We start from the raw sequence: 15,517 nt of genomic DNA, 5'->3' as shown, positions 1-15,517 counted from the left end.
TGAGGCTGAGAGGGCTTCACCTAATACATTCACAGCAAACAGGAGGTTTCAATGATGGGGTCATTCTGATTCTGCCATCTCTTAGCTGTGACTGCAGTTCAGCCCTGTATGGAAATATTTCCCAAGGGTCTTGCACAAAAAGACCTTGTCTTATTGAGATCCTTTTAATGGGAGACTCGAACCCAAGGCCCAGTACACAAAACATGTATACTGCCATTGAGCTGTGGCCCCTTCCCAGTATGTATGTGGCTACAATTTGCTGCTCATCCACAAACCAGGTTGCTGTGGGCTGCTTCTGTTGTCGACTGACAGGCGCAAATGTTCAGCAAAGCCTGATGTTCCTCATCTTTTTTGCTGTCCCATCTTGTCCGGATGGGCTTCTTAAAGCTCTACTCTCTTTCAGTGTGTGCGGACACCTCACTTCTTTGTGGTGTTTGGGTATTGTTTGCGTGCCTGTTTGTTGGGTTTGTTTTTCTAATCTGTGCTTGTTTTAAACACTGTACTTCCTTGAGGTTTATGTAAATACGGGCAGGCGGGCTATAAATATTCATTTAACAGAGGGATTATTCCATTCTAGAGAGGGCTCCAGGCAGCTTATGTTTAGGATAAGAAGACCAGAAAAGCGATAGAGAGTCAGCAGGCCGTTATGTGGTCCTCTTTACCCTTAGTTGGTTCCACCTCCCCAGCTGCACTAACCAGAGATGTGCAAAAAGGTGGCTACAATTTGCCACTCATCCCCAAACCAGGTTGCTGCAGGCTGCTTCTGTTGTTGACTGACGGTGCAAGTGTTCAGCAAAGCCTGATGTTCCTCCTCTCATCCCAGAAGTTACCACTTGGGTTGACAAGTGCTAGTCTCTCAGAAGGGCAAGTTTCTCCATAATTCCCGCTCCTGTTGCGAGTCCCATTCCGATGCCTCTCCAGTCTGTGTGCAGACCCTGTGTTGCTCCCTCCGGTGTAGGATGTTCTTTTCCCTCTTGCACAACCTCAGAACCAGAGGACAGCCACTCAAACCGAGTGGTGGGAGAGTTAGAACAGACAAAAGGAAGTGTTTCTTTATGTTAGCCTGTGGAACTCCTTGCCACAGGATGTGGTGATGGCGTCTGACCTAGTTGCCTTTCAGAGGGGATTGGGCAGGTTGATGGAGGGAAAGACCATCGCAGGTTACAAGCCGTGATGGGTACATGCAAGCTCCTGGTTCTAGAATCAGGCTCTCTCTAAATGCCGGGTGCAAGAGAGTGGCAACAGAGTGCAGGTCTCTTATGCGCTACTAGAAGCATCTGGTGGGCCACTGTGAGATACAGGAAGCTGGGCTAGTTGTGATTTCCTTTCTTTTTGTGGTTCCTCCCAGTTGCCCCTCCTATGCCTCTTCTTGGTTTTGCTGCACAGGACACTCTCCCTGAAGAGCAGGAGGAGAAGCAGCTGGGAGTGTGCAGGTGTGATTGTGTAGGGCTCGCTCACACCTGCCTGCCTTTTGCTGGATCAGCTGAGCTGGGCACCTGATGCTCAGCTCAGCTGCTCAGCAGCCCTTGTTGTTCTCTTGAGAGGGTTAGCCTGCCTTTCTGTTGCAATTCAAGAGGGCCTTGCCCACTGCATCTTGGAGAGAGGATGGGCATTTCTGTGGTGACCTCTGGACGCAGAGGCCACTCCTCTGATTTGGGAATTCTGGGTTGGATATAAATAGTCATGCATGTCTATGTCAGAAATGGGCTATGTCAGAAGGCCAGATGCAAGGGAGGGCACCAGGATGAGATCTATTGTTATCTGGTGTGCTCCCTGGGGCATTTGGTGGGCTGCTGTGAGATACAGGAAGCTGGACTAGATGGGCCTGTGGCCTGATCCAGTGGGGCTGTTCTTATGTTCTTAACTACAATTCCCAGGAAGCCTTGCAGGTCTCTTGTTATCAGGTGTGCTCCCTGGGGCATTTGGTGGGCCGCTGTGAGATACACGAAGCTGGACTAGATGGGCCTATGGCCTGATCCAGTGGGGCTGTTCTTATGTTCTTAACTACAATTCCCAGGAAGCCTTGCAGGTCTCTTGTTATCAGGTGTGCTCCCTGGGGCATTTGGTGGGCTGCTGTGAGATACAGGAAGCTGGACTAGATGGGCCTGTGGCCTGATCCAGTGGGGCTGTTCTTATGTTCTTAACTACAATTCCCAGGAAGCCTTGCAGGTCTCTTGTTATCTGGTGTGCTCCCTGGGGCATTTGGTGGGCTGTGTGAGATACAGGAAGCTGGACTAGATGGGCCTGTGGCCTGATCCAGTGGGGCTGTTCTTATGTTCTTAACTACAATTCCCAGGAAGCCTTGCAGGTCTCTTGTTATCTGGTGTGCTCCCTGGGGCATTTGGTGGGCCACTGTGAGATACAGGAAGCTGGACTAGATGGGCCTGTGGCCTGATCCAGTGGGGCTGTTCTTATGTTCTTAACTACAATTCCCAGGAAGCCTTGCAGGTCTCTTGTTATCTGGTGTGCTCCCTGGGGCATTTGGTGGGCCGCTGTGAGATACAGGAAGCTGGACTTGATGGGCCTGTGGCCTGATCCAGTGAGGCTGTTCTTATGTTCTTATGTCGATTTGTCCTTGAACTTTTTGCTCTTCTGTATTTGCAGAAGCGAGCTGCAAAAGGAAGACTTTGACGGGAACACAACCGTCTTCAACATTCTGAAGTCCTTCAACACTTTCATGTCGCAGTCCGCGGAGGAACCATCAAGTCTGGCCACAACACAATCACCTCCAGGGTCTCTGCAGGCGCAGTACCTGCAGATGATGAAGGTGGGACTTTTGCAACAAGTTGTTCTTCGGTGGAGACACCAAGCAGGTTAAAAACCCTGTTCTGCCCAGCCCACAAGTGTACACGTTTGATCCCTGTTGCGCATATGCAACGTTGAGCAGAAATGGTTTAGAACAACCAGCTTCGATGTGGAAGCCTGATCAGAATAGAACACACTCACGTGGATGGCTTGGACCAAAATGGTTCTGTTAGGTAGCGTAGCAAGACTTTGGAGACGAAGGGGAACTTGAGTCTGTGATGGGCTGGGTCGAATGGATGCGGTGGAGTCTTGGTTGCCTGTAGAGATTAAATAATAGGAATTGTCCTGAGCCCTGAACAGCCCACTTGGGGGAACAGCAGCCCCCCACCCCTCCTCCAATGTCACTGTTATGATTACAGCAACCATGCTGGATAAAGGAGCAGTGATCCTGTTTGGATATCGGTTCTTGAGCCACTTCTTTGCTTTTAAAAAATGGAGTAGTGGAAAATGTGGGTGTTATTTCAGGTGTCTGGAAATGTCCAAGTGTTCCTGCATTGTTCGGTGGGGCCCATCTTCTAGGTCAGTGATTTTCAGTCTTTTTTGTCTTGTGGCACACTGACAAGGTGCTAGAATTGTCAAGGCACACCACCAGTATTTTTGACAATTGGCAGGGCACACCATGCTGTTGGTGTGTCCTCACCTCCCCCAGTGGCTCTACTAAATAATGACCCTCCCCAAACTCTCGCGGCACACCTGCAGACCATTCATGGCACATCAGTGTGCCATGGCACACTGGTTGAAAATGGCTGTTCTAGATAGAAGTGAGGGGTGAAACTTGCCAAGTTCATAAAGCTCTTTGAGAACCATCTTTTGGAGACCTTCCAGGAGGACTGTCGCCTTTGTGGGTCTGCTCACGATCTTCTTATTTGTGCTTTCTTTGTCGGAATGGTTCAGCTTGAAGACCAGGCCGGGGACATCCATTCGGGGGCGCGCCTCCTGCAGGTGGAGCGCGAGAAGATGCAGATGGAGCTGAGTCACAAAAGGGCTCGAATCGAATTTGAGAAGGAGGCCAAGACAAATGCACAGAATTACGAGGTGGGTGCTGCAGGTGTCAGTTGTGATATTTTTCTGGTGTGGTTGCCTGGATTTGGAGGTAACTTGAGGCTGAATCCTGGAGGTTGCCATTAACAAGGTTTCTTTCTTGTGTGATGAGCCTTGAAATGGGTCGGGGATTTATACTGTTCAGTTCCCTTCAGAGCCATGAAGTCGACTCTGTAACTTTGGGTAAGTCACTGCCTCTTGTCCTTACCAGCCTTATAGGATGGCTGTGCTGAGATAGAACGGGCTAAACCTGCACTTGCCACTCTTGGCTCCTCTGACAAAGAGGAAGGATATGAACATTGGAAATAAGTTAATGTCAGGTTCTTCTCCTCCCCTCCTTCCTGGAAAAGGAATTTTGGGTGAGGAGCTTTTCTTAGTGGTAGCGTGCATTTCCAGGTGAAAGGATTGCCGGTCATGAGATTGGGGAAGGCCCTTCCTGAGACTTTGGAGAGTTGAGTGGACAGAGCTGGGCTAGACTGACCAAAGGTCAGTACAGTGGTCCCTCACCATCCATAGATTTGACCTTCTGCAGATAGTGGGGTACAGTCTGTGTTACTGTGTAAGCATTTTTACCAACATAACAGGCATTCTGAGGCCTGCAGCTGCCACGGGTGGATGCGCACAGCCTCTGTGGGGCTCAGAAGACCTTCTGGAGGCGAGGGGAGAGGCTACAGGCCTGCTGCCCCCATGGGTTCAGGACTTGCGGATGAAGAAATCTGTGGGTTCCGAACCTGCGGATAACGCAGACGCACCTATATAACGTACCTTTGTATGTTGAAGCAGCCTCCACTCTCCCAAGTTTGTGTTGCAAAGAATAGAGTTCATCTTGGCTGCGCCCCCCCCCCCCAGCAAAACGCTTTGGTATAATAATATAATAATAATAATATACAGTATTTATATACCGCCTTTCTTGGTCTTTATTCAAGACTTTATTCAAGGCGGTTTACATAGGCAGGCTTATTAAATCCATGCAGGGATTTTTACAAATTGAAAGAAGGTTCTTTCTTTCAAGAACCACTACATTCAAGATGTTACGCTCCGATCTGGTTTAACATTCTGGCCTCCATCCTCCCACGCTCCGAGCAGATGGAACAGCTCAGCTGCAGCTTGCCAGCTGCTTCAAGGTCGCACGGTGCCGGTGGCCTCGAACTGGCGACCTTGTGGGTGTTAATCTTCAGGCAATGGAGGCTCTACCCTCTAGACCAGACCTCCTGCCCTTTCTGTATTTCAGAGGTTTATATAAAAGCTTACTATAATAAACAGGGAGGCTGGTTTCTGTTGCAGTGAGGAAGAAGCAAGCTCCTGGTCCCACCTTCAGCCAAGTGATTTTTTTTTTTTGCGGATTACACTAGCGTTGGTTCAGCTCCCAAAGTATCTTGCTGAGTCAGTGGGAGAGAAACGCTTTAAAGGCCCCCCCATACGGAAAAGGGAGCGGCTCTAATCCAGCCGTGTGGTAATTACCCCGCTCAGTTTCTCCATGTTGGGAATCACGTGGATAAAGGTTTTAGGCACCTTGGTGCCGTTTTGCATAATCCTCGCTTAATATGTAAATCCGTAGCTTGTTTTGCTTTGATTAGCAGAGCAATTTGTCACGCGTTTTTCCAATAAGCGGTAATCAATTTGCGTTGGGGGGTAAACAAAAATTGCATGGGAAATGCTTTTGGAGTTAAAAAGGAAATAGAATTTTTCCAGGAAAGAGGCAAACAGCAATACGTTTTGAACTGTGCTGTGTTGGCTTTTTCCCCGTTGAATATTTTGTACCCAGTGAGTGCTTAATAGACATCTTAAAAGGAGTGTTTGGGCATAGCTGAACTATTTACTACAGGTGCTGATTTGAGACCCATACACTGCCGCCCTAGAGACGTCTACTCAGAAGTAAGCTCCATTGATTTGAGTGGGGATTACTTCCAGGTAAACGGGTATAGCATTGCAGCCAAATTCATTTTACTCTCTAGATCAGGGGCTTTCATCCTTTTTCTTCTCATGGCACACTGATCTCTATGGTACTCTCCTCTTGTGATGTCACTTCTGGCTTTCGGGAGACTCTTCCGGGTTCTCCGGTGTGGGATAGAAGCAGAGAAAGGGGGACAGAAAATTTGTTACTACAGACGTTTGCCCTAGAAACGGAGGCACAAAACCTGGAAAAGTTTATCAGCCAGTGTGCTCCTAACTCCAGTGGCACCCCAGGTGAAAATTGCTGCTCTAAATATACTCTGAAAATTGCTGCTTTAGATACACTCTAGGTCAGGGGTGTCAAACATAAGACCCGGGGGGGGGGTGCGGATGCGGCCTGCAGCCCTCGGCCCGCGGGCTCTCAGCTGCTGAGCAGTGCTGAGGTGTCACTGCCGAAAGGGTGTCCTGCATGATAATTGGGCTCTCCCATATTTTGATATTTGATCAATATTTGTGTATTTTCTGTCACTTGCAGCTAATAAGTTCCTACACGAGTCCTTATTTCTGGTTTTGACCTGTTTAATGACATCACTTTCTGCCTAATGGCATCATTTCCGGCCCTTAGCAGGCATCATGAATGCTATTCGGCCTGCTGTATGAAATGAGTTTGATGCCCCTGTTCTAGATAATGTACATTCATGCCTTCGCTGCTGACCATCATCTATATTCGTGGTGTGCCTAGGTAGAGGTGTTTGAAAATGGGAAGGCTGAAGCATCTTTGAGGGCACTGACATCTCATGACTAGAGCCTTGGAATGCAATCTTTCTGCTTTTTGTACTGCTTGTTGTTGGCATCCTCCAGTCTCAGAAGACTCTGGTATCGCGCTATGAATGGTGGCTCTGGAACAGTGTCCTCTCCAGTACGCGAAGCCTGGGTAAAGTAGGTATGGAGGATAGGCTGTTACCCATGCAGCAAATCCCCCCTCTCCATGTTGCTGAAATGGTCCAATGGAAAGGCAGAAGCCAATACCGTATTGGTTGGTTCCAGCGGCGTCGCAGGAGTTGCCAGAACGTGACTGTGTTCAGCCATGAACTGCCTCAGGGACTCCGGCTCTGGATTTTGCCTCGAGGTTGACTCCTGAAGCCTTTTCCATAACTGGATGTAGCCACAAGGCAGTGGAGGTTTGGGGTCAGAGTTTTCCTTCTCTCAGATGAGCTGCCTTCCCAGGCTAATGAGTCCCATCTACCCGGTGGCTGTTTAGTCGCCTCTTACGACAAGTACAGCCAAACTGAGGGCCTATTCTTATCCCCAGCCCCCAGGGGAAGGACTGCTGGACTGGACTACCTGGAAAAGCATTGACTTTCTCCTTGCACAAGGGGGATTGGAAGGAAATCTAATGAGCAATGCCAGGAGTCTGGTCTGTGGGCCTTTCTTCCCTGGTCTGGAAAGAGAGTGTTGTGGAGCTTTTTGTTTTCTTTGTAGCAACTTTGCAGTCAACTCAAATTTAGCCCTGGTAATCATCCAGGATGAGAAGTTTAAAAATACAGACCGAGCAAGCACAATCAGAGCTTTCGCTGCTTGGCCGTTTGTCTCTCGCTTGCACAATTAGCCACAATGCTGTCTGTGATGGCAGATGGAATGCAGACAAGCGAGAGGAGTAGACAAGCATGTGAATTTTGCAAGGAGCTGGGGAAAAGAAGATGGAAACTAGAAAGCAGGGCATGCATTCCTAAAGGGGACAGAGTGATTGTCTCAGCATAAGCCCAAAGGCAGGGGATGGAAGGAAACAATCGCTCCATTTGTATCATGTGTGTGTTAAATTTCATGTCTGTTCGGTTCCGACCGGAGCTGTGAGCTATACAGGCATCCCCCTATACCTTAAGATATCTGCAGTTTCACTTATCCGCGGATCTCTCACACGCTCATTACTTATCTGTCTTTCTCTGCAGTCCTTCGTGTTATAGATGCTAGAGGAGGAATGCGAGAAGCAGGGCACAATCCTAAGCAGGTCTACTCAGAAGTAAGTCCTATTGTATTTGATGGGGCTTACTCCCAGGAAAGTGAGGTTAGGTCTGCAGCCACGGTCAGCCAGAACACTAGAGGGGGGAGACAGCCAGGAAGCTAGCAGGAAGCAGTCTGTGTCCTATAAGCGTTGTGGCTGTCTCTAGCGTTCTAACTGACTGCTTCTCATGCTCCTCTAGCGTTGTGTAACACGAAGGGCTGCAAAGGAAGAGACATGACAAACTACACTTGGCGCCCAGTAAATACAGAGTTCGCTTTTATCCCAGGAAGTAGTGAGGGCCTGCTGTACTTCACAAAGCTGCCTGCAAAACATCCGGGGCTGGTTTTTATTCTTACCATTGTCCATCTTCTCTCTAGCGGGAGGCTGACCGTAACCAAGAGCTCCAGAAGCGCATTAAGCAGTATCAGGAAAGACTGACGGAGGCTGAAAATAAACTTCAGCAGCAACTAGAGGTGACTAAAACCTGCCAGAAGAACGCGGAGTCTCTGAGCAAGAAGCTGCAGGAGAAGGAGACCAAGCTGGCGGAAGCCCATGAAGTAAGAACCTAGTGGTGCACTTTCTAAATTTTTTTTACCCCACCTTTCTGGGAATGGGTACGTGTAGCCCTGCTGCAAAGTCCTTGGTGCCTCGCTGAGACATGGAGCTTGTGGTTTGTGTGGTGGGGGGAGAGTGTGTGGAAGTGGAAAAATCTGAAGTGCTTAGGTTTGTCTTTCAAAAGCAAGGACCAGAACCATATTGTAGGTGACAAAGGAACTTGAAGTGTCCAGTTGACCCTGTAAGTACAGGTGCCCCCTGTATCCACGGTTTCATTTATCTGGTTCTCCCCCCCCCCCAATGACCATTACCTTTGTTTTTCTGTACTTAGCTCCCTTTTATTTTCGTGCTTAACTCAGGAACGTGATGTGCAGGCAGGCAGCTTGCACAGAAGAGGGACGCAGCCAGAAAGTTAACAGGAAGCGGGAACTGTCTTGCTTCCTGTTAACGTTTGATTAGTCTCCTCCTACGTTAAGCAAGAAAATAAAAAAAAGTAAAGTGCAGAAAAACAAAGGTAGTGGGGGTGCAGGGGTGAATGGGTGGGGTCTACAATGCTTTATATCGGGTATCCTTGAGTAGGGGCTGGAATGAATCCCCAAGGATAAGTAGGGATGCCTGTACTGTATTTAATAGTCGCTGTTAAGCTGTACATTCGTATGGTGATTTGTTTCTTAAGGATAAAGAGTGCCTAACTCATCATTCCTGATGCTTGGTTAAAAAGGCAATTAAAGGGGAACATGATTGAGACTTATCAAATTATGCACAGTGTAGAGAGAGAGACACACACACATTCTTCCTGTCTCCCACTGTTAGGACGGCAGTTTGTGTGTGTCATCCAATCAAATGGATTGGTGGGAGATTTAGGATGGATTAAAAAGAGGTACTTCTTCATACAGCGCATCATTAGTCTGTGGAATTCATTGCCACCAGGACGTCATGGTGACCATTAGCTGGTATGGCATGAAAGGAGATCAGACAGATTCTTGGAGGAAAGGTCCAAGTGACTACTAGTTATGCTGGCTGTGTCCTACCTCTGATTTCAGCAACTGTCTGCCTCTGAACATCAGTTGCAAAGAAGCAATGGTGGGAGATAAGTCTGCCTTCTTCTGCTTGTGGGCTGGATGAGTCCTTGGCCTGATTTGGCGAGGCCTTTCTTAGATTCTTTAGTGCAAGAGAAGAAGCTCCCCTGTGCATTGGAGAAGGGCAGTGTATAGCCATAATTCCAGAGCTTGTGGGTCATTTAAAAAACAATAGAGAATTGTCTCTCTCTTATGTCTTACTAGCAGTTTACTTTTGCAAATCTTCATTCTTTAGAGCAGTGATTTTCAAGCTTTTTCTTCTGACGGCGCATAGATGATGGACAAGGCGCTGAAATTATCACGGCACACCATTGATTTTTTTGACAATTGACAAAGCACATTGGACTGCAGATGGGGTGGGGTGGTGCACATTCCTCAGTGGCCCTACTAATAAATGACCCTTCCCCCCAAACTCCCGTGGCACACCAATGTGCTGTGGCACAGTGGTTGATAATGGCTGCTCTAGAGAGAAGTAGCTCGTCTTTCGAAAGTCCGCTTGACAGTCTGTTGGAGAGGGACAGATGTTCCCATTGCTTCCCAGATGTGAACCAAGGCCCAGTTGCAAATTCAGCTCCTCTCCACCCTCCATGGTGACCTAGTTCAGAGAACTTTGGCTTGTATAATTCCCTTCTCGGTCTTAATACCGTCACTGTTCCCGTCTGTTGGGAGAATTAATGCGCCCTCTGTTTTGATACTCCTGTACGGGGAAAAATATCTGCATATGGTGTCGACGAAACAATTTGCATCCCTGTGATGGGTCTTTGTGTAGATACACAGTCTTGACTTTGAAACGCGCTCTTGGCATGCCGGCTTGTGGCTCCTCACTTAATGGGAGATGACAATTACGGTGACACCCAAGAGTGCCAAGGGTTGCTTCTGCCTTTTGTTCTGAAGTGACTCTTTAAAGGGCCTGATTATGTATTGTTGGTTCTTCCCAGTCGTCGGGCGTGTTTGATCTCTCAGCCCGGAGGTCCGACGGCGTGTTTGTGTATTCATCCCTTCTCTTTCTAGACAATTGGCGCGTTGAAGGGGGAGATGTCAGAGTTGCAGTGGAACTTAATGAACCGGGAAATGCAAGCAAAGAACCACGAGTTGGAGAAGAAGGAACTGACTGAACAGCTGGATGTACTACACAAGTGAGTCGGGGATTAACAACTGCCGGGAAACGGCATCTTTTTGTCTTTGGCAGCTGTTGTCACTCAGAAAAACTTTCAACAGCGTTTGATTCTTTTTTGGGTGTTCAAAGGACCGCTTTGATCAGGATGCGTCGTGCTGAAAACTTGATAAAAACTAGAGAAATAAGAATCGGGGAGTGGAAGTTATTTGAGGAAACGAAGCATCCAAACTTATAAACTCCCTTCACTTCTTATTTAGTAGGGCTGAGGTTCTCAAATTGGGGTGTTGCAGCTAGTTGTTGGCATCCTTCAGTCTTGGAAGACTATGGTGTCACGCTCTGAATGGTGGTTCTGGAACAGAGTGTCCTCTCCAGTGCGTGAAGCCTGGGTAAAGCAGGTATGGAGGATAGGCTGTTACCCATGCAGCAAATCCTCCCTCTCCACGTCGCTGAAATGGTCCAATGGAAAGGCAGAGGCCAATACGGTTGGTTCCAGCGGCGTCGCAGGAGTTGCCAGAACATGACTGTGTTCAGCCATGAACTGCCTCAGGCTCCAGATTTTGCCTCGAGGTTGACTCCTGAAGCCTTTTCCCTAACTGGATGTAGCCACAAGGCAGTGGAGGTTTGGGGTCAGAGTTTTCCTTCTCTCAGATGAGCTGCCTTCCCAGGCTGACGAGTCCCATCTACCCGGTGGCTGTTTAGTCGCCTCTTACGACAAGTACAGCCAAACTGATGGCCTATTCTTATCCCCAGCCACTGGCCCCTTAAGGGGCAGGAGAAGAGGGAAGGCGACGACACGATCCCCAGGATCATGTCACTAACAGGGGCAAAGGGGGGATGGTTTGCGAGGGCTTATTTTCAGTATTCTAAGACTTGGGAAGCCCTGTGGAAGTCTACATGGGGCTCCCAGCAACTTCTGGACCTTGCAGCAGCCCCCTGTAAGTAAAAGGAAATCCCTCTTCGCCCTCATTAGCAATGCGATTCTGGGGATTGCGTCACTGCCTTTCCCCCTTCCGCAGAGACTTACTTTGGGAGTTTTACTCCTGAGAAGTTTGAGAACTCCTGCAGTAGGGCATTGGGAAATAGTGTGGGGTCTGAAAAATGCTAATTCAGGGAAGGCGAGCAAATTTTTTAAATATCTTTTTGACTGATGGGCATTTAGCCCACATGAGGCCAGTTTGAAAACAGTTTCTCCCTTCAGTTCTGTGTTCAACGACCACTTTGAAAAGAACATTTGAAGTAGCATTTATGTAGCATGAGTTTTCCGCCACTGGAGTCATTGGAGTATGGAAATCAAGTGATGAGATGTGGAATTGATGGCAAGTTATGCGTCGTGTAGCGACCTTTGGCCAACGACGAACCGCATATACAAAGGTGGCCCTGTCAGAACTCACTGGGCTAGCATCCGTCCCTCCTTCCTTGCTGGCTAGTGTGCACATCACATGCTTTGGGTTATGTGATGGCCCAGTTCCCCAAAATGGAAAGGGAGCTACAGCAGCTCAGGGAAGAGAATGCTTACCTTAGGTTAGAAAAAGTTGTGGCACTCTATGGTGGGATGCTTGTGTTTTTGTGTCTCATTCCCTCTTGTCTTCCTGGGATAGCTTGCGAACTGAGGTGACAACCCCTTCTTTCAGTGCTTGGTGGGTTATGTCAGAGTGCCAGATGCAAGGGAGGGCACCAGGATGAGGTCTCTTGTTATCTGGTGTGCTCCCTGGGGCATTTGGTGGGCCGCTGTGAGATACAGGAGGCTGGACTAGATGGGTCTATGGCCTGACCCAGTGGGGCTGTTCTTATGTTCTTAACTGCAATTCCCAGGAGGCCTTGCAGGTCTTCTTGTTATCTGGTGTGCTCCCTGGGGCATTTGGTGGGCTGCTGTGAGATACAGGAAGCTGGACTAGATGGGCCTATGGCCTGATCCAGTGGGGCTGTTCTTATGTTCTTATGCTTTCCGTTCCACTTTTGCTAACTAGCTGCCTCCTTCTTGCGTTCTTGGCCCTGCAAAGCATTTTGGGGTGGTACCCAGCTGCCGCAAGGCCTTCTGGGGTGCACTATTGGAGGTTATATCATTGAAGGGATGGTTTGAAAGATAGTTCTTGTTCAACATAGAGAAAGGAGCATTGAGAAATCAAAGACAAGGTGCTTGAAAAGTACTTTTTTTGTGCTTTCAAATATTGTCCTGTACATTAAATGTGTGTCTTCTATACGCATATAAAAGGAAAAGGCAGGAGACCAGCCAGCAAATTCAAGCTCTACAAGCAAGGGAAGGCCTGTTGGCTGAAAAGGACCAAAGGATTCAGGTGAGCTTCTTGTTCTCCTGCTTGTTTGTTTGAAGTTATCTCTTTAGTCTACAAAACTCCTCTTGGGGAAATGCCAACTAATAAGAGGCTCAGAAGAGCCCTGCTGGATCAGGCTAAAGTCCTACTTGGTTCGACTACCTGTATCTCACAGTGCCCCACCAGATTCCTCAGGGGGCACACAACAAGAGATCACATCCTGTTGCCACTGCCTTGCACCTGACATTCAGAGACAGCCTACTTCTCATGGCTTGTAACCCATGATGAACTTCTAGAAATCTGTCGAATCCCCTTTTAAAGGCATCCAGGCCAGATGCCATCATTATCATCCTGTGGCAAGGAGTTCCACAGACCAGTTACGTGCTGGGTAAAGAAATATTTTCTTTTGTCTGTTCTAACTCCCCCAGCATTCAATTTTAGTGGATATTATTATTAACAGTATTATTAACAGTATTTATATACCACTTTTCAACTGGTTCCCCTGGTTCTCGTGTTGTGCAAGAGGTAGAAGAACATAACTATTCATCCCACGCATCCCGACTCATCCCACCCCATCTCTGTTGCCCCCCTCCCTAGTTATGAAAATAAATAATGGAAACAAAAGTGGCGTACAGCCTTTTATTTGAGAGAAGTTGCAGATTTTGCCTGTGTCTTTGAAGGTCGCACTTGCTGACTTTTACCGCTTGTTCTCTTGCTTCTTAATTTTCAGGAATTGGAGCAAAAGCTTTCCTTACAAGAACAAGATGCCATCATTGTGAAGAACATGAAGACCGAACTGGCCCAGTTCCCCAAAATGGAAAGGGAGCTACAGCAGCTCAGGGAAGAGAATGCTTACCTTAGGTTAGAAAAAGAAAAGTTGTGGCACTCTATGGTGGGATGCTTGTGTTTGTGTGTCTCATTCCCTCTTGTCTTCCTGGGGTAGCTTGCGAACTGAAGCTACAACCCCTTCTTTCAGTGCTTGGTGCTTTCCACTCCAAATCCACAACAGCTATTTTCCTCTTTTGTGTGTGTGCCCCCATATCTGCAGGGGTTATCCATTCCGTGGATACTTGAATCCGTGGATATGGGGGACAACTACCCCTACTTTCCAGAGCTCTCTGGAGGGTCTTCTGCAGAGGCCTCTGCGGGCCTCAGAGTGATGATTCCAATCAAATGACTATTCCAATTTTTTAAAATGTCACTTCCAGTTTTTCAGCAAAAACCAGAAGTGTCCTTTTTATACCTTTAAAGGGCATTAAGAGGGCCAGGATCTGTGGGTATGGAGGGTATCTGTGGGTATGGGGGCCTCCTTGTTCAGATGTGCTCCTGTATGTGCGAGGATCCATTCCAGGGTCTGCTTGTAGATACAGAAACTGCAGATGGGGGGATGCCTGTATTAATAATGCCCCTGTGTCCCCGCTTACACTTTCCAATATGCCTTTAAAGGACACGCACTAAAGGTGGGGGGGGGGGGCTCATGCCTCTTGAATCTTTGGATAATTGAAACAACTAATATTGGATCTGCGGATACGGAGGCGTTCCTTTACTTCATATGAACGTGTGCTCATATTAACTCAGCGATGTTAACTGTTGTTGCATGTGGATCCAGATAAATCGCAAAAGCACTTTGATTTTGTAGCACAGCGTGCTATAAGAGGGCATCCTTTCTCCTTTCCCTAGGGAAATGAAAGAAAATAATGGCTTGCTCAAGGAGGAAGTGGAGGGTCTCCACAGGAAGCTAGAGCGATCCGAGAAGGTTCAAGCCGAGCAGGTGGCTCTGGAATTGGAGAACGAGGTGAGGCCTTAGCAATGCAGCCTGTTCCAAGAGGGTTGGCCTTCCTGTCCTTTGTGAAATATTGCTAATTAATTTTCTGTGGTTAGTAGATTAGACCTTGTGTAGTCTGCCAGGACTTACAAGCATGATAGTTACGGCCTGGCTAATATGGGAATTCTTAATGTGCTTGCTGGATATTTTTTAAAGAAATCTCCAGGAAACTCACCAATTGTGTCTGGCAGTGATTTTTGTCTTCGCCCTGCCTGTCATGCCTTCTGGAATTCAAGAGTTGCATAGAGATTATAGCAAACAGTGAATGCTTTTAAGGAAAAAAAAAACCGTGCAATTTGCGCGTGGCTTGTTGTAGCTGTATACGGGGCTAAATACAGTGTGGGATCAATACAATTGATATCTACATGTCGGTATGGAAAGTAGTTGTTAGATACAGTAGCATAGTTAATGACAGCAAATCCAATCTGCTCAGTTGCCTAGGCATAGGAAGTACTAGAGGGTGGAAGCAAATTCCCTTCTTGGGTTATGTCAGAATGCCAGATGCAAGGGCGGGCATCAGGATGCAGGTCTCTTGTTATCTGGTGTGCTCCCTGGGGCATTTGGTGGGCCACTGTAAGATACAGGAAGCTGGACTAGATGGGCCTATGGCCTGATCCAGTGGGGCTGTTCTTATGGGGAGAGTGAGCCAAGGCAAACAAACTGGCTTGGGGTTTTGGGGAATGGGGATTGCTCCATTAGCCAAGGATCAAAGACAGACGGGCCGAGTAGAATGTGGGTGAAAGATGCAGCGATTTCATTGTTAACCCACAAGTAACGGGGTTCAAAGGGTTTGTAAGGGGATGGATGTATGCGGGTGAGTGGATGGGTGGGGGCTTAGGCCATCATTCCACTCCCCCTTCATGTAGGATGCAGTACCTGAGCAAAGGTAAACAATGGTGTTGCTTCCTGGTCTTGGACACCTGGTGCAGT

The 15,517-nt window shown here is 47.9% G+C and overlaps 1 protein-coding gene across 1 annotated transcript in view; it reads left to right on the top strand.

The window, feature by feature from the left end:
- The window catches only part of MAD1L1 (mitotic arrest deficient 1 like 1), a 167,174-nt gene that overhangs the window by 1,235 nt on the left and 150,422 nt on the right, over positions 1-15,517 (top strand). The window contains exons 2-8 of the mRNA XM_066640868.1: positions 2,605-2,767; positions 3,700-3,840; positions 8,119-8,298; positions 10,387-10,511; positions 12,705-12,786; positions 13,493-13,623; positions 14,443-14,557. Of these exons, the coding sequence (XP_066496965.1) occupies positions 2,605-2,767; positions 3,700-3,840; positions 8,119-8,298; positions 10,387-10,511; positions 12,705-12,786; positions 13,493-13,623; positions 14,443-14,557 (937 nt within the window). The remainder of the gene's footprint in view (positions 1-2,604; positions 2,768-3,699; positions 3,841-8,118; positions 8,299-10,386; positions 10,512-12,704; positions 12,787-13,492; positions 13,624-14,442; positions 14,558-15,517) is intronic.

This window comes from Tiliqua scincoides, chromosome 13, assembly GCF_035046505.1.
Source record: "Tiliqua scincoides isolate rTilSci1 chromosome 13, rTilSci1.hap2, whole genome shotgun sequence".
In the NCBI taxonomy this organism is placed as follows: Eukaryota; Metazoa; Chordata; class Lepidosauria; order Squamata; family Scincidae; genus Tiliqua; species Tiliqua scincoides.
Note: the sequence above shows the minus strand (reverse complement) of the source record. Positions and strands in the feature narration are given on the sequence as shown.